General features: G+C 39.1%; 1 protein-coding gene across 3 annotated transcripts in view; it reads left to right on the top strand.

Annotated features, from left to right (window-relative positions):
- The window catches only part of UBE2G1 (ubiquitin conjugating enzyme E2 G1), a 29,304-nt gene extending 6,788 nt beyond the window's left edge, over positions 1–22,516 (top strand). For 2 of the 3 annotated variants that reach the window (XM_052803244.1, XM_052803245.1), the window contains 5 exons: positions 8,573–8,675; positions 11,804–11,901; positions 12,949–13,127; positions 16,911–17,034; positions 19,198–22,516. In XM_052803244.1, the coding sequence (XP_052659204.1) occupies positions 8,573–8,675; positions 11,804–11,901; positions 12,949–13,127; positions 16,911–16,997 (467 nt within the window). In that variant the 3' untranslated portion in view covers positions 16,998–17,034; positions 19,198–22,516. Of the gene's footprint in view, positions 1–4,357; positions 4,398–8,572; positions 8,676–11,803; positions 11,902–12,948; positions 13,128–16,910; positions 17,035–19,197 lie in introns of those variants that run through there. The other variant, XM_052803246.1, reaches the window with a different exon arrangement.
- The last annotated feature ends 508 nt before the right edge of the window (positions 22,517–23,024 follow it).

Raw genomic sequence — 23,024 nt, 5'->3', positions numbered from 1 at the left:
CCTTTTGTGGTTGGTACAAGTTGTTGTTTAGTTACCCCAAAGTGCTCTTCTAAACAGTTTGGAAATAAGTGAACTATGTAGGTAGAACTTGTTTGCCTCAAATAGGCATTCTGCTAAATTTTCTTCCTCTAATGTGTTTAATGCAACCTCTGTTTTGATCTAAAATACAGCATTTTGCTTCCAGCGTAGAGATTGGGTCCTAATGAAGTGGAACTGAAAGGTGGCTGCTGTTCTGAAAGTATGAACTAACTGAATACTAAAATGAGCGTGCAAAGTTAGGTGCCTGGAGAAAGAAGAGCAGGTGGCTTGGGTGAGGAAGAGGGCATGTGACTCTTGAAACTCGCGCTGTCTGCTTTTTGTCCCAACATATGGGAACAGAATCTGGGTAACACTTCACATGCAGGCCTGTGCTATCACCATGCTGCACCTGCTCTGTGCTTCAGTTTTCAGTGGTATGTGGATATCTGTCAGTAGACTGGTCTTGGCAAGATCTTTCACTTAAGGAATCTAGTAGGTCTGAGCCTGCAAGTGTAAATGTTCATATTTGCTTCTCCTTCCTACTCTAAGGTCCAAGGCATATCAGCTGGAACAGAGATCAGATATCCAGACCTTGTAAGAACGCTAAGTATAGCAATCTAATTGAAATAGGATTCCATAAAAATAACTGCTCTCCTGGGCATGAATGTTAGCAGTGCTTGTACAGGTTTAGAATAATAGTAAAGACTTTTTGATGCAAACCCTTTGTAAAGGCTTTCTCATACAGTCTTTCTGTATGTGAATTGTTAGTTAAGGGAAACCTATTTCCATGCAGGCATCACAATATCTAGTAGGTCAAGCCGGCTGTTTTCTTAGCTGGCTTGCACTTGGTGCTGATCTAAAAGATGATGCTGTCAGGAATCCCTTAGAGAAATGTCTTAAAACAATTATGAATAACAATGTAGCTCAAATTAGGATATGCAAACCTGTTATTCATATTCTAAGCAAGAGAGAAAACAAGCTGGAAAAGTGTCCTTGACTTGCACAACAACTTACACATATGATGAGGAAAGCTTCTGATGAACTCTTCAGATGTTAATATCTCCCTATGGCATAGTCTTGTGATGCAGACTTTCTAGTGGATTTCCTAGAATCGTTTTGTGTTCTTGTATGTAAACCACACGTATCCTAGAGCTCTTAGCTCTGTTCAACAGTGCTGTTTCATGACTGATGTGTATATGACTTCTCAGTAGATACTTGGATGGAATTTTTTTGTAGCTTTAGTCTGTTGGTAATTTGCAAACAGCTGTTAAGAAGTTAACTAACTTCTGCTGTCCTTGCTAAACTCAACTACATTAATACAACTGGCACCTAGGATGACACTTGTCTTGCCAAATTCTAGCAGTTTTATGCAGTAGACATCTGAAGCTCTGTAGGCGGCTTTGTAGGTGAGAGAAATAAGTACATGTAGAGTGTGATTCATCTGACCTGGTTTTGACATCTGCTTTGGGATGAGATGATCATGGAGCCTCAGGAACTACTTATCCTGATAAAATCTCTATTTGAATGCTGCTGAGGGTGACTGTCTCAAATACAGGCAGATGCACATACCCACCTAATCTTGCCTGACTCCCAAGAGTGGAAACGTGCATTAGACACTGAGGACAAAATGAAGGTGGCATTTCTGTTATACTGAGTGGGATAGATGAATGTGGCCCTGTGCTGCAGTTGACTCTTTATGGGCAAACCACTGAATGTTTCCTGGTGAGATACTTGCTTTCTTTCAGATGTGGACTTCAGAATCAGGGTTCTTCCAATCCTTTTTAACTATCCTTGTTTTCCTTGTTCTTACCTTCCTCATACCACTTCCCCCCAAAGTTCAGACCTTACTGGGATTTTTTTTTTTTTTAACAAACCTGTTCAACCTCTGTTTTAACCTGGGTGATGTAACAGTGCTAGATTCTGGTGTGATGGGATACACAGTATGCTTCAAGCAGTCTAGCCAGAGAGGGCTCGTCAGGAAACAGTTTATCTCAATTTCTACCAAAATTATATGACTGATATTAATTTGAGCATATGTTCTAAACTTACTGCTGAGAATCTTAATTCTGGAAGTGTATTTCAAAACTTTAAACAATACTGTGGAATTCAAAGCTTTTCATCAGTATGTGTTGTATTTCCAGTGTTCTGTGGGAGCTGATTTGGACAGGAAGGTAACTGCAACATTGCCTTCATATTGAGAGAAAAGACTTACGGCTTTAGCAGGCACACTGTGCTCCACAGTTACTGAAGTTGCTGAGTTCAGACACTTGCTTAATGGCAAACACATTGTGGGGAGGGGGAAAGAGACCTTCCGTCTGTGTATGGTAAGCATGGGATGTTGGAAGAGGACTGGTTTGAGTGTGTGTACACAGAAGGCCTATATGTATGAAGAGTGCTGCAGGAAAAAAAAGTCTCAAAACAGGTCATCCCTCTTCTTGCCTGTCTTTACGACTCAGGTAAAATGGTGCATGGGAACAGATCTTGGGCTAGGTAAACTGGGTTGCCAGGTCAGATCAGTAGCTGTATATCTGTGGTCTAGTTGAGACTGTGTGAGAGCTGCCTCTGAGACCTTTAAGTTGAGCTCGAGTGTAAAGGAGCATTGACAATGTCTATCGGTGGCCACCTCCAGGGACTTAAGGGTCTATGGGGAACTCCTTAAGAACCAAAACAGTACCAAAGACCTGCAAGCTTCTGGTTAGTGTGTTAAGAGTCAGTTTTCAACTAAATAGCTAACCTGAACTTTCAATTGTCTGTCTTCAGGTATGCCACAATTCATGTGAACATGGAGCGACAGAACATACGCAATCAAGAAACTCTATTCTTAGCTTATGTCTAGAATAACATGACACCTTATTAGTAAAAGAATTCAGTCTCTATCTAGTCAAGTTTCTCTGGTACTATAACCTTAATCCTCAGACCTGTAGTGGCAGTTACAGGAGCTTCTGCCTCTTCACTTTGGGTTAGTGCTGCTGTCATCTTGTTTGCAGAGCTGAGCTGTGGCTCTGGCTAGGAAGTTGATTGGGAGTAAAAACAAAAAATCAAACAAGAAAACCCCCAGCCTTGTCCTCCATCCTTCCAAAACCTGCTTCACTGAACAAATCCTTGGAAGGCTCTACAGGTATAGCTGAGGAGATGGCAAACAAAGCATGTTGATGCAGCAGTGCACGAAGCTGTGTAGCACTGCACTGAGATGATTTCTGTGACCAACTTGCCTGTTAATGCTAACTATACAACCGTTCCTACAAATTCTCTGAACTGAGAGGAGAATTAGATTTGTAGAAGTCTGTAATGCTGCCCTTATCAATAGGGGGTGACACATGGAGCACTGGAAACTAGTTATTTGCCAGGCTAAAGTTAAGAGTCAAATCTAAAGCTGCTACTGAACTGGTTGGTAGAATCTCTTCTTGATGCGTTTGTCTTTACTGCTTCAGTCTCAATCCAGAATAATTACAATGTCCTTCTGAGACTAAAACTGTTCTGTCTTAATTGCTATCTTATTTGTTACTGCCAAAGTGGCTACCAGGAGTGTGTGCATATCTCATGCTATGTTTTGTCTGAACTTTTTGGATGAGCTTGTGGAGCAAGACAGAACATGATGAAAGTAGATAATATGGAGAGCTCTGGAATATATCTGTGCAAGGAGATCATGTTACTTTATCATTATCTCAGCCCTAATCTTCTAGAATCAGAGACTTACAGCTGGGTATGCAGGCAGAAAGGAAAGTCTTGGAAATCACAGCTGACCTCAATTAAGTAATATAACTACGTGGAAGTCATAGCTTGGGGTACGGAGAAGAAGAGTCTAGAACAATGGTTTTCAGTCTGTACAGTTGTTAGAAGCTCCTGGACTAGTGCTGAGACTCACAAAAGTCAACCAAGAAAAAACAAGCCTAATGTATAGCAAATGTAAAGCTCTGATACAGTCTGCTTGTTCTGAGAACTGTGTGTAAGTCAGCTAGATGATTTCTGCAGAAACCTTAGCTAGGACTTGGGCTGTCCAGTCTCTGTTTTTTGTGCAGGACTCAATCCACTGGCTGCACAAAACTCAACCACTGTGTAACTTACTAAAGAGGCTGCTATTAAAAATAAGGTAGAAGCTTATATTTTTGAAAGCTTTGTACTGTAATGTAGCTTAAAATACTCTGAAGTGTTCATATGCAGTGGCTGGCTGGGTGAAACGTCAAACTGAAAAGTTTAGATGCCGTACATAGCTGCTCCATGTAGCCATGGGGTTCTTTCTGCTTAGTCATTTTTGTTGACGCTGTTTTGCTTTTGGATTGGTGAAAGTCTCTTGGCTTATATAAAGGCAGTTTTAGTGAGTGAGGGAACATCAGTTGCTTGGTGTAAACTAAACATGGAAACTGGAAGCACAGCTTATGGTACTATGTTGGCTCAAGTTTAAGGCAATGGTAACTTAGTTCTGCTTTAAGAGCTAAAATGCTAAAGCAGCACTGTGTTGTGTTGGCAGATGATGTGGGACAGTAGGCATTGAACATTAAAGTCTGTTCTGGACTTAACTCTGTTGGATTATGGGCCTTTAGTCTTCTTCACCTCCCAGATCAGGTATTGGTTCAGGACTGGGATTAAAGGAACTGAATGTCTAATTTATAAGCAGCCACAGGATTCTGTTCCCAGTATGTTGCTGCTTGGCAGCTGTCCAGGTTTGTGCTGCTTTGGCTGTTGGCTGCTGCTTGAGCTGCGAAGGACTCTACCTGAAACTGCTTCTAGACTGAATGTAAGATTTTTTTTGTGTGTGTCTGGGAAGAAGAATTTCTATTATATTAAACTATCAGAAATGTAGAAAATATTGGCAGAAATACTAAACCATAGAATGTAATATATAGTAGTAGCAAGTAAATTGCACTTATTTAGGCAAGGACATGATGGAAATGTGTTAATGTACTCATTTACATTTAAAAAGTACATCATATCTTTAGCTAAACAAGAATTCTCAAAGAAAAACTAAGCGTTGAAAAAACAACGTAAAGGGATCCTGTTCTTTATAGGTGTCTGACTTCTCTGCTTTTCTAGGATTTGTAGGCTAGCTTTTCAACAGGGCTTTGTAGAGGACCTGCACCAAGAGCTTGTTTCCCCTCTCCCTGCCTGGAGGAGGGAATTGAATCCTTTGCTTTATGAAGCATATTTGTCATCCATGTGTTCATCTAGGAAAACTGTTCAGGCTGCAAGTAGTTAACTACTGTAGTTGGTAGGAAATGACAGACGCAGAGAACAGGTGTCTCATTTTCTTGAGTGCAGCGTCAGTGTCACCAGAGGCTCCGGTTGGTGGGCAACAGTCCCTCTGCCTAGCAGCAGACTTCTGTGACTGTGAGCACACTGTGTGTGCTCCTTTCTTGCCATGATGGCATCACTTTTCATTTGGGATTTTGGTGCATGGATTTCACTACTGTGTGAGTCTCAACTCATGAAGAGATAGGTAAGAGATAGGTGGTACTACTAGTTAACTTTTCTGATATGCAGCATTGGCTATATCCAGGGGAAAAAACCAAAACCAAACAAACCCTAGGCTTCAGCGTTCGCAAGTTTTAATGAGTGGCAGCTCATAGCTATCCATGGTAAGGCAGCCAAGGGTGATGTTTTTCATGTCCCAGTTTGAAACTTGCCTGAGATTTCCTTTTTTGTCTGCCAACCAGCCATTAGTTGATGTTCAGTTTAGCATAAGTAATCTGGATGGAAAAGCTCATTTTAACTTGCCTATGGTAATTCTACATGCCTCTAGCGGAGAAGGGGCCTGAGCTTATATCCATTGTTTTACCTCAAGTTAAAGTATTTGTGCAAGCAGTAGATATTTGAACTATGCTTCAGTATTGCTATTGTGGAAGGAAAATGAGAACCTTGTACAAGCAGAGACTGATGCCACCTCCTGTAAAAGAAGTAACATCATAATTTGCTTTATAGGCAACATCCACTAAGCAAATCTCCATAACTGCTGTAACTGAAGATTTTTGTCAATGGCTGTCCCTTTCATACGGTTTACAGATTTTCTGCATTACAACAGTTGGCATCCAGCAATCTTATTCCTTCTCACAAGATGTCTTGCAATATAGTGCTGCAAAGTCTTAGGTATGAGTCAGAGTGTAGGAGCTGGCTTTCATTCGGAACAAGTACATGAACAATGTTTCAAAGGACTTAAGGATAAAAAAAATTATTTGGAGGCTGAGACAGATGTAAAAAGAAATTGAAATAGCACGAATCAAGAAATAAGAGAGAAAATGTGTATGTTGGACTCGAAAATAGTGTGGCATATTTAAATAAGAGGGAAGCATGCTGAATTTTCCAGAGTCTTAATTTCTGGCAGGCTTGTTTACAGTCTTATCAATGAGAAGTGATAACTATCAAACAATAAGGAAGCTAAGTGTGAGCAGCTTCAGTTAGAGCAGCTTATACAGAACTTGGCATAAACCCTCTTCTCCCTGTGGAAATGCAAAAATTTGTGTTTTTTCAGGCTTAAATTCAAGTTTAGAAGTCTTAAGGTGAGATAGTCTAATATTTTCACTTTCTGTTGACTTCTGTAGTTGTTATGCTGGATATTCTGTATTACAATATTAATATAATATTTGAAAGGATGACTTAATTGTCCTGAACAGAGGTGGGTTTTTTGCACAAGCAATAGAAATTTTTTTTTATATAAAATCCTGCATGGAAAAAGCAGGTTATGTTTAACTACTAATGTGGTGGAACTTTCAATATCTGATGCTGGAGGAATGTCTGTAGTAGGGAGGTAGTGGTGAAGTCCTTAATTCATGTGAGATACTTACCTAGTCTCTCTGCCCTTTTCACCTAAAATTAAATACAACTGTTACTCAAGCTCATGCAGCTGTTTCCACAGTTTCATAGATGCCAGAGGGTGAAAATTGGTCTGCTTAGTGGAGGTGTGGCCATGCTATGGTTTTTGGTTTTGAAGTTTGCATCTTGGTTAAAGAGCCTGTTGTTTCAGGCATTGTCTTTGAGGAAACATGATTTGGTTCAATACCTAAGTCTTTGTCCTGCAACTTGGAGAGTGAATGGTTGAGCCCCTCGGTTGACTAAACCCTTGCTGAGTAGCTGCTAAGAAAAGCCCTTCCAATATGTTTCTTGGGATTTTAGCACTGAGTCATCTATGTGGATAAATTTGCTTCTGAATTACCAATGACCAAAGTTGATATTCCTGCTATCTGCCTCTTCAGGACCTTGGGCCTTCATGCGAGCTGAGCCTTCTCTTTTCCCTGTGTGGACATAGATTATTCTGTGACTTGATTCTTCTTGCATCTTTTTTTAACCATGCTTAAATAGTGAAGAACTTAACTGGCAAACAGTGACTGCAAGCTTATGGGCAAGTCAGTTTGGACTTAACGGTAGCCTTTTCTCCATAAAGGTATAAGGTTCTCACTTGAAGTTCTTCTGTATGTATCTGAGGGGATTATAAGGACCTCTGAACTTAAGTCTGTAATGTCTAGAAATCAACACAAAATAGAGCTATTGGATTTATAAAGAGGGAATATGTAGACTAACTACTGTGGATTATAATAATGAGGGGCTGTATAATATCAGACAGGAGTTAAAGTAAATGCAGTAGTAATTGTAAAACAAAACAAAAAATCCCTAATTTAACCTGGAAATTACTGACCAGTTGGAGGAATAACTTCTCCCCTATGTACTGTTGGAAATGCTGGATCAAGAATTTAAATTTGGCATCAGTATGGCATTTAAATTAGTTTTTGACCCGAAGCTGTTGGTTAAGACACATTCTCTCCCTCCCCCAGTTGAATTTTAGACAGAACTCATTTGAGGTGTTTCCAAATCTTAGGCTTTTTCCTGGAGCAGGGTGAAAACAAACTCAGTAGATTCTACGTCTATGTCTGATTTTTGCACAGCTATTTCCAGATGAGCCTTCTATCTGGCAGTAACTATATGAAGAAGCCTATAAACTTAGAATCCTGTATTGCTTATCACTAGTGGATAAAACTGTGAAACAAAAGAAAAAATAAACACCCCATAACCTAAACAGCATAACAGCTTATCTTCTATGCTGTCTTCTAGCAGTTCAGATAAATCACTGTCTTCAGAATGCACTGGGCACAGGTCTCAAATACTTTAAGATTCTGAAAGAAATCATTTAAGGGAAGTAGGATGTTAGTTTTAAATAAAAACATAGTGTGACTTTGTTCTTCTGTTTAATATTTTCTAGAGTTAAAGATAGACTTTAGTTTAATCTGGCTCCTCAGGATTCTTATAAAGCAGTATGGCTTTTTTTATTAGTAGAAGATCTGTTTTCTGACTTGCACACAGACCATGGCCCACAGTTCTGAGTTTTGGCCCTTCTGCTCATGATGTACTTAGATAGTTTTAGAGTCAGACTATGGGTCTCAGCTCTGGCAGCATGCTGTTGTGTGTGGTAGGGAGTTGAGGATAATCACCCAGGCCATAAATCTTATCAGTAGTCGCCAAATCACTGAAAGTCATGGGGTTTTTTGGTCACGTATAGAGGCATGAGCAAAAACAGCAAATGCATATCATAGACACCTAAAGTCACTCTTAAATTCTTTTTCCTACACAGAGCTCAACAAAAATCCAGTGGAAGGCTTTTCAGCGGGCTTAATAGATGACAATGATCTTTATCGATGGGAAGTCCTTATTATTGGTCCTCCAGATACACTATAGTAAGTACTGATACTTATACAGAAACTTAAGTGAACTCGGATGTACTAGTTCCAGTTTGGTCTAAGTGAGTAGAAGTTAACCTAAATCTTCATGCTAAGTTAGGTAATGCTGTTCTGTTGTTAGTAAAATACCTGTAAATAGCTGAATTTGCTATATAGAAGTTCTAAACCGCTTTGCTCTCCTGGGAAAATGCAACACTGATCCCCTTGTACTTGTGTAGAAGTGAGGAAGAATAAGCTATACTTAAAGAAAGCTTCTATTTTCTTACTCATTTACGTAAGGCACGTATAACCCACTATTTGCTGTTATTGCTGTGAGGCTCTAGCTGATAGTACAGTTTTAAACCATTACAACTTCATGCTGGTGATTTGTAGGAAAATATTCAAGAGGGATGTAGTTGAGGAAACTGCAGCAGACCATAGAATTAGCCTCAAGTCTTGCCAGTTTGAGATGGGAGAACTTTCTAGTGTGACCTAGAGTGCTTTGGGGTTGATCAAATTTGAATTGTTGGCAAACCTTTCACAGTGGGCTTCATTCAAAAAGCTTATATCTTTATCCTAAGGACTGGGTTCTTTAATCGACATTTGAACACAAAACTATGCAGTTCATACAGTAACTTCTTTTCCTGGACTTTAAGTTAGCTGTGTTTTTGCACTGCTATATACATGAATATACCTATATATGCACTCTGGCAGATGCAGTGTGGTTGATTTGTTGTGTGTTTTTTGGGTTTTTTTTTGGTTTGGTGTGGGGTTGTTTTGGTTTTTTTGTTTTTTGTTTTTTTTTTTTTTAAAAGAGCTCTGGCAAATCAAGAGAATGATTTTTCTTTCTCATAGAGATTATGTATGGTAATCTACTCTAGCTCCTGGGAAAAGGTTCTATGCCCAGAAGAAGTCAGTTTAAAGTGTAGCTCTTGAAGATGAACTCTGTTCTCCTTCATTAAGCTGTTCCAGTGGTAAATTACCGATACAAAAAGCCTAGTGACATTTACTTGAGGTCAGTTTTAGTTCCAACGTGAAGTTGCTGTATACCTCTGTCTGCAGACTTCTGAATAAGTACTTAAGCACAGTAATTGAATTGCTTTGCTTCTCCTCAAGCTCACTACATTGTGATTCTCAAGTCTTGCATGAGATGAATTCTCCAACTTCTGTTGACCTCTTCTAAACAGTCTTCTAGTGGCTCTGTTATATTCTCATGGCCATTTTATAAATACTGTCAGTAAAGAAATACTGCTTTTAATTGAACCTCTTCTCACATGTTAAAAATTGCAGTAGCATTTTTTCCCCACTTCAGTAAGGTGCTGAGCTTGTTTTGAGGCTTTTTAGGCAAGAAGCTCTCTTCTGTTCCAGTCCCTACTTGCTGCTTTTCAAGGTAGTATTATACTGAATCCTTCTTCCCTGGTACATTTTTATGAGGACAGTAGAACATAATAGTTTACCTTAACCAGGCGGTTCAAAATTTTCAAACTTTAGTGTCATTCCTGGTCTCACTTTATTCTGAGTTTACCTAAAAAGACTTTAGACTCAGTACATGACTCTACTGACAGAGACCCCTTTATCACGATATTGCAAAAAATGGTACTGACCTCCCTTAATTGACAGCTGTACTTCATTAACTGGTTTCTAATGTGTATCCAATTAAAGACCTGCATTTATACGTAGATGATGAGGAGCAACCAGGGATGCCATACAGCCTAGTAGCTTTAGGATCTGCTCCTTCAAAAAGGGAAAGAACTCCTTCTCTTTGCAAGAAAGGACTTAACTGGTTTGGGGCTATCAGCAACTGTAACCTAACTCTTCTTTGTCTTGACTAGTATGGATGTTAAAATGGCCAGTGTTTCTGGAATTCTTACCCTTCCCAGGATCAAGGACTCTTTGGAAACTGCCTTTTCTAAATCTTCTGCAAAAGGAATGCTGTGGGTTCAGATCCCCTCAGCTGCTTTATTTTAAGAGCCAAGTCACTTGGTTCTAGTGCTTTTTGGGGTTGGGGGTTGGTTTTTTTTTTTTTGAGACACTTGCTAGAATTGCACATCTTTTGGTTAGTGGGGGTAAAACTTGTTATTTTCTCAGTAGCCTGTGAGCTTTGGATACTGGCTCCTACTCATTTACAAATACAGGAAAAAAAAATGGCACGAACAGGTTTTTCTACACCAATTCTTTTGTGTGTGTGGCTACTGAGAAGTAGCTTGTCATTGCACACCTTGTGCCACCTTCTTTGGAGGTTATGTTCCAGTTTTTGTATTCTGTGCATTTGCAATTTCAAATTTTGTTACAAACTTCAATTATGAGAAATGACATGGCAGGGCAAATGTTACAGTACTTAAATTAGTGAGGTATTCCATCTGTAAGGCTTTCCATTTAATATAGGCCTTCCCATATTTCAAAAGGGACTATTCCTGGGTATTGAAACCTAGCTATTTAAAAAAAGAAAAAAACCAACACACTGTTACCTTAGTTAAATATGGGCATGTAACTCCACATAAAAACTGGATGTCTCTTGTTTATTATTGTTTTCCAGTTTAGTGGGTAACTGTAATGCAGAACACCTCACTGTCATGTCTGAGTCACTTTAGCTTAGCCTTGAAAAGGTAGTGTTGGAAGTCTTTTTACAAAGTACTGCTGTAGACACAACTATACAGCTTTCAGTAACTTTTCACTGAGGCTTACTGCTGCAGGCTGATACCAAGAAATTAGGACTGACATGCCTAAAGGAGGAGAATAAACAGGTATCTGCTGGGCTGTACCTGAGAAGGGGAGTTACTGGCAATACTTTTTTTATTTTTTTTTCTGTTAATAAATGTACTGGGAGGAAGAATGCAAGTTGTAATTCCAGATGGTGAATTTCTTGGCAGTTTTTTGATTCCCCCCCCTTTGTGTGTGTGTTTTCCCTTCTGGAACATCATCCTAATTCTGAAAAAGATAGTGTTAGGGAACTGGCAGTATCTTGTGAAAGGATCTTCTCAATCTAGAAACTCTTTGCATTGCATATGCAAATGTTGGTACTGTTAATTACCAATATGATGTTAAGCTGTGTGAGGGGTAGACTTAGAGCTTTTGATACATCAGTAAGTTCCAATCTTCAGTTTAAGCTTACAAGAAACTCTACTAAGATATTTTTGATTCCCCAGTGAAGGTGGTGTTTTCAAGGCTCATCTTACTTTTCCAAAAGACTATCCACTGAGGCCGCCAAAAATGAAATTCATCACAGAAATCTGGCATCCGAATGGTAAGAAGTGTCAAAGTTTCAATTTCTTTTTGCAATTAAGAACTAAAATGCGGTGACGACAAATGGATACGCTTCTGTTCATGTTAGAAATATGAAACTCTGCGTTTACTTTGCCATCTTCAGTTCATAAAACTCTTCACGGCAGAGGCTTTAATAGTGCTGCTTTGAAAGACTGCTCCTAAAGTATATTCAGAAGCTACTGAAAGTAGCTTCTTGAATTCTTGGTAACTGTTCAGGGATTTCTTTTATTTTTTTTTTTTCTAAGTGCAAAATTCTGGTTTGAGGAGAAACTTGACTTCTATAGCTGCCTTTTATTATACCTTCAAATATTTCATCTTAGTGTTACTAACTTGGCAGTTCAGTATAGAAGGCACAAGGTTGTCCTCCTCTGGTGAAGCATGAAAGGAGGCATCTTTTAGTCCCTCCAAAGAAGTCTCCTCATAATGTTTGATTTATTTATGGACTGCTGGACATAGAGGGGAAGGTAAAATAAAATGGAAGAGAGTTTTTACTGGGAAGGAGGAATGCTCTTCAGTCTCTAAAGTAATTATTGAAGTTGTAGATGTTGAAAGCTGGGAGGAGACAAGCAGAGTGCTCCCATCATAAGGGACAGAAGGAATATTTTGATGCTGTGTCAGTTTTAGCTCTAGAAATATCAGAGTACTTGTCAAGCAGTTTCTAATTCCAGCAGCTTAAATCATATTCCAATATATTGCAGTAATATTCGGCTGATTCTGTTGCTGTGGAAAAAATGTCACTCTGTAGTTTGCTGAACTTAACAGAAAAAGCTTTAGTGGAAGCCTAGAATTAAGTTCTTCCTCCCCATGTGCCCTCTCTGCCAGAAGTCCAGGCATACTAACAGGCTTCCACCAAGCTCTGTTTATTACAGATTGAGTTCTGTAATAGTTAATTACTTTTTTTTTTTTATAAAGTGTCTTCACTAACATGTTTTCTGACTAGCTGGAGTGAAGATTAACAGTTCTAACTATCCTGAAGAAATGCCAGTATGTTGTTCATTACTGAAATATGCCTTGTTCTATTTTGTAGTTGACAAGAACGGCGATGTCTGCATTTCAATTCTTCATGAGCCTGGAGAAGACAAATATGGCTATGAAAAACCTGAGGAACGCTGGCTTCCCATTCACACAGTGGAAACTATAATGATTAGTGTTATTTCTATGCTGGCAGATCCCAATGGTGATTCTCCTGCTAATGTTGATGCAGCGGTAAGATTTTTCTTGGGTCTGCCAGTTGTCTTCGGTGTAGAAACCTAAACTTGCAATGGAGTTTTGCTTCTAGTTTGACAAACAGTACAGGAACTTTTGGAAGAGCCTTTTATATCACAGGCTAAGGCTACCTTGTTGGGAAAAGCAGTAATGTTGTGAAACAGAATTACTTGTTAGCCCTGGGAAATTTCTTACAGATTGCAAAGGAAAGATGCTGTCAAATTTCATAGGTAGGGGTTTAATTTCTCCTATGTAATCATGCATTTATTTATAGTAAATAACTTGTGCACAGAGATACTTAATGGATAAACTTCAGCTCCTTTAGTCTTAAAAAATTCAAGGAAGCTGGCTGTAAAATCCTGTGTGGCTATATACATGTAGCGGTTACAACTGCCATTAAGTTTAGCTGCAGAAGTTAACATATTCTGGAACGTTTTTGTTTCCTAGTATGTTAGAGTAACGCAGCAAAATTTTTGTTCTGGAAATTATATAACCTGTTAACAGATTTATTGGTTTGAATGGAAGGAGAAAATGTGGTGGGGTCCCTCAGTATAATTACGTTGTGACTTCTTGCATCCACCTCTCTACAGCAGTCTTCCTGGATCATGGATTAAAGCAGTACGTTTGACTCTGTAGGTCTATGCTTTCAGAGTGTACTTGAAAGCTTCACTAGGCATCTGGCCTTCAACTCTGGAGGAAGTGTTGTCCCAGACTAGAATGACTGGCTAAGGAGTGAGGAAGAATGGCCTGTTTTATAGTTGAAGACAAGGGTGAATTTGCAGTAAGGATTCTGTCATAAGTGAGATGCAAGTGTTTCATGCAGCGTAGTGTTTATGAAGCATGGCCTATTCTGCCTGAGTGTATAAACACAGCTATCAGCTCTCTAGAAGAGTTGCATTTATAGCAGAATTGCAATTAGACTAATAACTATTTGTGGTGGGGAGAGAAAAAATTCTTAGTTCTGGGGGGGAGTAGGGGAACAGACTTCAGGCCCCATTCATCTGAGATATGCTAACATGCTTTCCTGTGAATTAGTCTTGAATTGTGGTTCAGCAGTGACTAATACATGCTGTTCTCTCACAAAAGAGAAGTTCTAGGTCTTTTAACTGGGGGAGTGAGGAGAAGGGAGATGGTAATCAGAAGATGCAGAGTTTTCTTTGGAGGAATGTTAACCTGCTCTGTCAGGCTAGCTATACCTTCCTGAAGTGGGTGGGAGTTCAGTTTCCTGAAGCCTTTCATCTCCTATGCTGTTAGTATTTCCAAAGGTGGTTGAGCTCTGCTGAAAAATCATCATGGGAATAGTCTCATGTGGAACAAACTTAAGGGAAGGAAAACCAGAAACAAACACAAAAAGTTGTAGTGAAGAATTCCCTCATTTAACATTCTTTTGAGTGTTGGACCTCCCCTTCTTGTGTCATGTTACTGGTGGAAACAAATACCCAGGATAGCACAGGGATGTTTTCTGCTGGCAAACCTGAGAGCACTGGAAGGAGCAAGTTATTAATGAAATGCTAAAAGTACAATTAGAATTCCTCAGTTTACAAACTCATGTATGTTGAATGTAGCTGGCCTAACACTGGAGAAAACTTACACTTTTAGCTATGCTTGTCACCTTCCAAGCTTTTTAATCTTTATGTATTGTGCCCCACTCTGCCTGCTACTTCAGGAGTGATTTTTTTTTTTCTTTTCCTCAGAGAGAGATGTTGGATAGAAAACTATGAATTTATTTACCTAAACCTTAGCGTAAAGGTTGAAAATGTGTTAAGGAAACACAGCATTTTCTAGCCCAGCTTGCAAGAATAAAAACTTAAATCCAAATCTGACTGTGAAGACAATACAGAGGCATCACTTTGGATGCTAGGAACTATTTTTCTGACTGTGGTATTAGATGTTCAAACTAACTTTTAAACTTAATGTGCTGCTTGAGCAGCTTAGCATCTTCTGCTGGATTGTAGATTGCATACTCTTCATCTTAACCAGAACATACTCATCAGGGTAATGAAGAATCAGCAGCTGATGTGCTTTATTCTGAGCTGCTATCAAGATGTCTTCTATTTGGTTTACTGAGTACAAGTTCATTGCAGCAGCAGTGTTTGGCAGTTACTAAAAGATACTTTGTCTGCTTTCATTAATTTCTAGTTTTAAGTGAGTCTAAGAGAATAAGGTGTTATAGGCAGGTCCCAGAATTATAGGAACAGGGGGTATACACGCTTCCTGGAAAAATGAACTATGCATGTTGCAGTACTGTCTCTTGGAATGGGAGAAAAATGAAGGACAGGAGCCTGAAGAGATATTGAGAAGCAAATAGAACAGTTAATGACCTAATATAAGATTTTTGGAGAGACTGCTGTCAAATTGGAAACTTTGCTTGCTATTCAATTCTGAACACTTGCTTCATAGAACTATAAATATAAAAGGTAGAAAAAACCCCCTCAGAATCTGAAGCTAGGAGGGCACAAATTTAATGCTTTTCTAGGCCTTAAGCCATCTTGTGTAAGCTGTCCTATGTCCCAATCCAAGGAACCAAATGCTTGCTGTATTAATTGCTGAAAAAGAACAAATTAATTAGTAGCCTTATTTGTGCTTTCACTGGAAAGACAAGACATGCTGGGCTTTCCATTGTGCTGACTGGCTAGGTCAGCTTGGAGGTGGTGAATGTTAGGATATGCCAGTTATCCTAATTTTCTCTCACTCAAATGTGCTACAACCTTTACTCCAAGTAGGGGGTGAAGAGGTGTTACATGCTAGGTTGCTTCAGGTAAAACTGGTGTGTGGGGTGTTTTGTTTTTTTTTTTTTTAAATCCCTTCCCTCACCCCTGCAGTAAGAATATATTGCTTATATCAAAAACTAAGAACTGTAGAACTTAATGAGGGGTTTTTCATATTTTCTCACCACTTCTTGCCTAACTATAAGGCAGTACCCAACATGTCAACCTTAGTCACATTGTATGATGCTCCTATGCTTTCATCTGAGCTCATCATAAGGCTGGCACAAAAAACTTTAAACTGGCTGCACTTTTTCCTGTGGGTTTTTGTGATACCATGGTGTGCACATCTCCAGGTTCAGACTTACCTCTTGCCTATCTTCCTGTTCATCTTTATCTTTGTTCTTCATCTATGCAGTTCTGAAATCAGATACCTGTCACAGAGACCATCCCCATAGGTGTGCTGAGTATTCTGTTAAGGTCTTTCTCATGGAGCCAATATCTTGCAGCCATATCTAACTAGGAGGTGTTTTCTTTCTAAGGACACTGCTGTGCTTCTTCTGAATACTGTGACTTCTGTATTTCTATCCTGGAGTGTCCTGGCTAGATTGAGATGGAGTTGAAACTGTCCTAAAAATCCTAGAATAACTACTAGCTCCACAGCAGCTGTGTACCTTTTTTCATCACTGCAGTTTAAAGACACTTTCTCTAACCTGTAACAATAGCTTGTGGTCTACAGCTTGAGTTTGCTGCTCATTTGCAGGCTGAAGTAAATAGATTTCAGCCTAGAAATTGTGAAATATTGGTAGCCATCAGGTTAGTCTTGGAGAATGCCTAAAACCCAAGGGGGAAAGACTGTGTCCTCACTGTCTTGTTTGTGAGCAGCTTGTGTAGAAACCCAGAGCAAGCTTTCAAGAGTCCTGAATGTCACAGGTTTTCAGTGACTAGCTCAATGACTGTAAGCAAATTTAGGTGTTGACTAGATGGCTAATGTCTGAAAATGTAAACACCAAGAGTCTTCCTAGAACTTGTACATTGTTATAGGACTGACATCTGAAAGCTGTCTATTCAATTACAGAAAGAATGGAGAGAAGACAGAAATGGAGAATTTAAAAGAAAAGTTGCCCGCTGTGTAAGAAAAAGCCAAGAAACTGCTTTTGAGTGACACTTATTCAGCAGCTAGTAGCTTCACTTTTTTCAGGGTAAGTATCCTTCTAAAGACAAGTCAGTTACCCGAGTTGAGGATTTCCTGCTTAAGTGTTGCTGAACTATTTTTTTTTTTCCCTCTTCAAAAGCAAAAAAACCCAAACCTTTCTTCTCAGCTGCATGGTCTCAGTGGAGTTCTTTGGCTGTATGTGATACTGAAGACTAAAAGAATTTTCAAGTGCAGTAACAGCCCCTTCTGCCAAGATTGTTTTGCTTCTCTAGTACTCTTGCATTTGTGCTGTTCAGAAATTGAAGTTCTCTTTATCAGTATTCATCCTGCTTTATTAATAGTGGTTAGGGGTTACTAGAGCTGTAATAAAAGGGAATAATCATTCTTTCATGTTCATTATTGTGAAGAATACTTGTTTGAGTCTTAAAAGCATCCTGTCTTGCTATCTCAAGTTCATATATATATATACACATATATACATATATATATGGAGTTTATCTTGCAGATGTTGGTGGCATGTTGCATGTAGGTTTTAAGTAAAACTTTAGTGAGGTTGTTAGGAACCATTTGGAAAGGATTGCTTCAGGTATCTATGGAAATTTTAATAGAAAGTCTACTAGTATATCAGAAAGGATCAAGCTGAGATATTACCCATCAATACTATCAAGAAAGGTGGTGTTCTCTTCAGCAGCCCAAAAAACTTTTTTACTCGGGAATAGCTTCAGAAAAACAGCTATATTCTGCTTGAAAACAGAACTGTAGCATATCTGAGAGCCTGGACAAGTTTTAACCTGAGAGTAGCTGATGTGATGCATGCACTTCATGCCACCCTGTTAAAAACGAGCTTCTGACTCAAGATACTTACTCTAATTTGAACAATCTCATCCTAGTTTTAATGGGACTTCTATTTTTAATTACAATAAGCTCTTGCAGAAAGCTCTGTATTAAAACATGGCCCTTAAATACCCGGCCTTTGGTCACTTTAATCTTGGTATGCCAACGAAAAACTTCCTCAACTAGCTAATAATTTCCCACTCTTGCTTTTCAAAGCAAAACAGACCTTTGTCTTGAAGCTGTCTTTTCTTAATGGTTGATTTGGCAAATAAACTACTCTGACCCATTTGGCTGGGGAAGCCCCAAACCATATGTACTAGTTAGCTTCACCATACAAAACTTGGGGGGGAGAAGTACAGCACTGTATGTAGTTTAAAGGGGTTGTACTGTCTGAACAAATAGAACAGCTTACTAAATGTTCCTGCTGGTTAGTTTTGCTTCACCAAGGTTGTACAGGAGATACTTCCTTTCTTATACTTTGTAAGAATTGTGGGGGTTGGGGGTGGGGGAAGGCTCCATCTTGTGACAAACTAGTACTGCAGTATCTCTTCTCTGCAGAAATGCTTTGATTGAATGGAATTTCTCCAGTATAGAGAAAGCATGAAAAATGCTTAATATTGATCAAAAGACTAAGCAAAGGAACTGAATGTCTTGTACAACTGCCTGTAACTAGAGCATAAGAATTGTTAACGCAGCTGACATTTTTTTCTGTCTAAGAGAAAGAGAGTAACTGTGAGTAACACTCCAGAGTGTCCTTAACTAACCTCAGCTCTGTTGCCATGTTAAACTTGGCCATAGTGAAACAATGCTCATGACAGATATTTAAGTAATTGGCTGTGTTGCTTTTTTGGAAGGCGAAAGCTTTTCTAAGTCCTGGTGACTCCTAAGTGAGTGATGGGCAATGAACTGGATGAGAAGGGGCCATATAGCTGGTTTCCAACAGGCACAGTCTGACTTGGTAGCTGTCGTGTTATTGCTTAATGAAGCACTGCTATGCCATTTTGTACTGCACTTTGCTGTTGAAGCAGCATCCATCCCTCACAGTAAGTGATGCACAGAAGTTTCAATGCTAAATCTACAAGTGTTTAGCCCTATGTGTGAATAATCAAACGTTTACACACTGTGCACTTGACAAGCAACACAAGTAACAGGAGCCTGAAAGTCTGATAGTTGAGCTTGGATACACAATATGCTGAACTAACTCAAGTCTTTCTCAGGTGATGGTTTTGGATTTATGCATCTTCTGTTTTAGAGGTATGTAAAGTTCTTGAACAAGTAGTGATTATCTTCCTTGAGCTTGAAACACTATTTAACATCTTTAAAATAACTGAGGATGCCAAGGGGTTTTATTTTAATACCTGTGATTTCTTTGTAGGTCTCCAATTGAGAAACATGGCACTGTTTTTTTCCTGCACTCTACCCACCTATTGCTGGACTTCTGTTGTTACAAGTTGGCAAACACTGGCTGGAACTGGGCTGCAATAAAACATGCCAGTTATCAATGCTGACAAGAGCCTAACAAGTGCCAACACAAGATGATTACGCATTTTGAAATCTAATGAACTGCTTTAACCTTCAGGAAGAATTGTAAAGATGTGTACATAGCACAACATGATCCGGATAATATATATACTGTTCATGTACATCCACAAATACACATTGTACCAAATAATGCTGTCTGTAGTTAGGAATAGAATCGTGTAAATTCTAAAGATTTTAGCAGGTTTTTCTCTCCCTATTCATTGTTTCCTATCAGTTTGAAGAAAAAAAAAAAACCCAACAAAACCAACAACAACTTGTGAAGCATGTCAAACTAAACCCAATTAGGATAAAGTTGTTTTGTTTTTTTCCCTCCCCACTTAATTTCCTTTGACCCACTGAGGCTTAATTAAAATCTCTTGCTTATTAAAGTTTAGTATTTCTTTTTTTGTTTTTGGAAATGTGCTCCCTTTTGTTTCCCCCATCAGAACTTAAAATTTTGCTAATTAAACCCTGAAAGGATTTGCTGTCAATTACTTGTGTCTTCTTTTATGATGACCTTTGTAGTCTCAAAGGTGCTTTTTTTTTTCTTTTTTTTTTTTCCTTCCCCTTCCTTTTCTAAACCCAATTGCACATACTTCTTGAATTGGGTATAGCAATAAAACTGGCCATGGAGCACCCTTGAGCAGCCTGCTGGATTTTTAACTTCCAAGGGACTTGAGTGCTTTCATTTGGAAGTTCAGTTGACTAAGTTAGTCCAAGATAGGAATGAGCTGCTTTTTATGGGTGACTTTTTTTTTTCTCTTCCTTTTTCATTGCCTGTTTGTGGGGTGGGGTGTGTGTGGGCGAGGCTTGTTTTTTCTCAAGGTTGAGTTCAAGCATGCACATCTGTAGGCTTTCAAATGACTAACTTCTGGGTTTGGTATCAAAAATAGTTTCCCTCCTTTTCCCTTTTCTCTTTTCTGTGGCCCTTCATATTCTTTGCCTTCCACTTCAGAGTTTTCCTCACCTAATGTACAAAGAAAATTGCGATGTATATTTTCATGTAATTTGATTTTTGGAATTCTGTCACCTTCTGTAGTGAGTTCTTCCAAAATATAATTTTTTCCAATAATAATGTGTCAAACTGGCTGTCTTGAGTACCTAAATAGGAAGGGTAACTGCAGTTGGAGCACAACTTACCTGACCATCTTCAACAACATAACATCAGCAAACATTTGTTGAATTTTACGTACTGTATTTAATCTTGAAATAATTAAAAAGCAAACACCACACATGTTTCTCTTGTAACCATCTTTGGGCCTCTAGGGAGCAAATAGTAATCTCAGAGTATCCAGTAACAAGAGTTCTTCAAGACTACCTGAAATACCTTTCTACCAAAGAAACTTTGTAGAGGAACTTGCAACTACTTGACTGTTCTCTGTTCTGTCACATGTTTACCATGGCTTTTAACAGCACAGAGTAACCCACTAATAAATCAAGAGTTCCAGTGTTAAAGAGTCATCTTGTAAGAAGCCTTCAGTACTAATTTTCTGTCTGTCTGGACTTTGTTTCAGGTTGCTGTGCAACATGCATATGCTAAAAGGCATATATTATAGGTTTCTTGAGGGGTGGGCTGGTGTGGAAGGAGATGACAGTTATTAGTGGCAAGACAGCCATATGGGACAAAAAAGCCCTTTAGTAAGTATAAGATGACTTACAAGTAAAGGTATTACTTCCTCCTACAGGTGGTTTAGATAAACATAGATGTGTTTAATGTCCACATTTACATATTTGGTAACTAATTATTTTGAGAAATCATTAAGTTAAATTTGCTTTTAATTGGATAGCCTGCTCATGTAGGCAGGCAGATGTGTGCAGTACTTCAGAGCTATTAGTGCCCAGGCACAACAGCTGATTTGAGTTCCCATTTGAGTGCTTGTCTAAAATTGCTTGAAAGGAGGTTTCTTGCCTACCAGCTGGCTACCCTTTTTCACTTATCTAAGAGTTGGGACTGTGCAGAATTTCGGTGGCATGGTGCCATTTTTTCCATAAACAAAACATTGGGAAGAAGCTACTCTTCCTAAACCTAGCAGTGGACTTCTTCCTCTATGGGCTGCCCTTTTCCCTTTCCACAGTGTATCTGAAGAGCTGGCAGCAATTCAAGATAATTGGTACTTGCTGCTTTCAGCAAGTTCAACAGTGTTCTCTGTTTTGTCTTCCTAAGTAATACATATAGGTCACAACTGACTCATCTGTAAACTTCACAAAACAGTTTAAAGCTTTATTTTTTTCATTTGCTCTCCAGAAGCTTGCTTGTTTGTTCTTTAAGGGGTAGGCCTGGAAATGTTAGTCTTGCATCAGTAGTATGGAAGAACTGTTAATTCCACAGCAGTGTTGGTTCCCCTCTTTGTAAATTATTCAAGTATAAACTCACTTCTGTTTGGCTTACCCAGGTGGTTTGTGAGTCCACGTGACCCAGATATTCCAAAGGAAGGAGTGTTACTGTGGGATACTGTTAAGACATACAAGCTCCAGGTATGGCTAATGCCCAATGACTTAATGAAGGAGGTAGCTAAGGGTCTAGTGCCAAATGTCCAGGTTGTAGAAAGCCTCTGGTGGGCATGGAAATGGCCTATTTAACTTTTCTCTGATCACAGTTGGCTTTTTGTTTGTTCTTGCCCCCCACGTGAAAGGGATCTGGCTATGATTACTGCTATGACCAGAAGTTTCTGCCTAGCCTCAAGATAGGAACACCACTGAAGAGATGGAGTATGTACAAGTAGTACTACAATACTTGTTGACCAATCAAGTAAACCAGCATTCTTACTCAGTTTCACTTGTACCAAGATCTTGTATCTAGTTTGGTTTATGTAGGCTGTCAGCATACTGGATGATCAATTACAGTTTTCTAGTTCTCTGGAGGCTTGTAATTATGGCTGAGTTTTTGTGCTGTTTTTTCCCCCAACACATGGTGGCCTGCTTTCCAGATAACACTGCATCACTGGGGAAAAAGGAAAGAAAAGCATGGAATTCTAATAAATATCAAAGTAGTACGGCCATCCTAATTCCTTTTTTATATTACTCCATGCTGCCCCTTATGCATCAGAGAAGATCTCTGTAAAAACCAGAAGGGCTGTTCAGCTGTTATGCTAAAATTCTTTCCTGCTGTGATGCCTAGAAAACGCTTATTACTGAAACTAGATGATCAATAAATGGAGAACATTAAATCTGAAGTGATTATAAGTATTTTCATTTTTTGGTAGGCTGATGGGGGGTGGACTTTTTACTGCGTCTGTACCATCTGGTGCACTGCTCTTGTACGGTGCCATCACAAAGCAAACGGGAGCACCACGAGTCTTATAATTTCTGCATATCTTCAGAAGCATGTATGAGTGATTTCAAACCAAACCAGAAGGTGCTTGGGTTTTAAAGAGAGGCTGTAATAAGACCGCTTCCTGCCCAGGCAAATCCTCAACAGAAGATGAGATTGCTGATTCTCCAGGTGCAAAACATAGCAGTTGTTTGAAATCTGATCTCGGTTGCTACTCAGAAATTCAACTAAGACTAAATCTGATCAGGCAGTAATAACTGTTTCCTTGCAGTTACTCAAGATGATCAATAGCACCCATAAAGCAGTGGTTTAAGTTAGCTATGTAGCAAAGTTGTACGCATTTGTCACTGAGCTGCGAAAAATGAGACAGGTCGTGTTTCGTGCTATGTCTAGAAAACTAGTCTGGCTCG

This window comes from Harpia harpyja, chromosome 12 (genome assembly GCF_026419915.1).
Source record: "Harpia harpyja isolate bHarHar1 chromosome 12, bHarHar1 primary haplotype, whole genome shotgun sequence".
NCBI lineage: Eukaryota > Metazoa > Chordata > Aves > Accipitriformes > Accipitridae > Harpia > Harpia harpyja.
The sequence above is the reverse complement of the archived record's forward strand: the minus strand, read 5'-3'. Positions and strand labels throughout refer to the sequence as shown.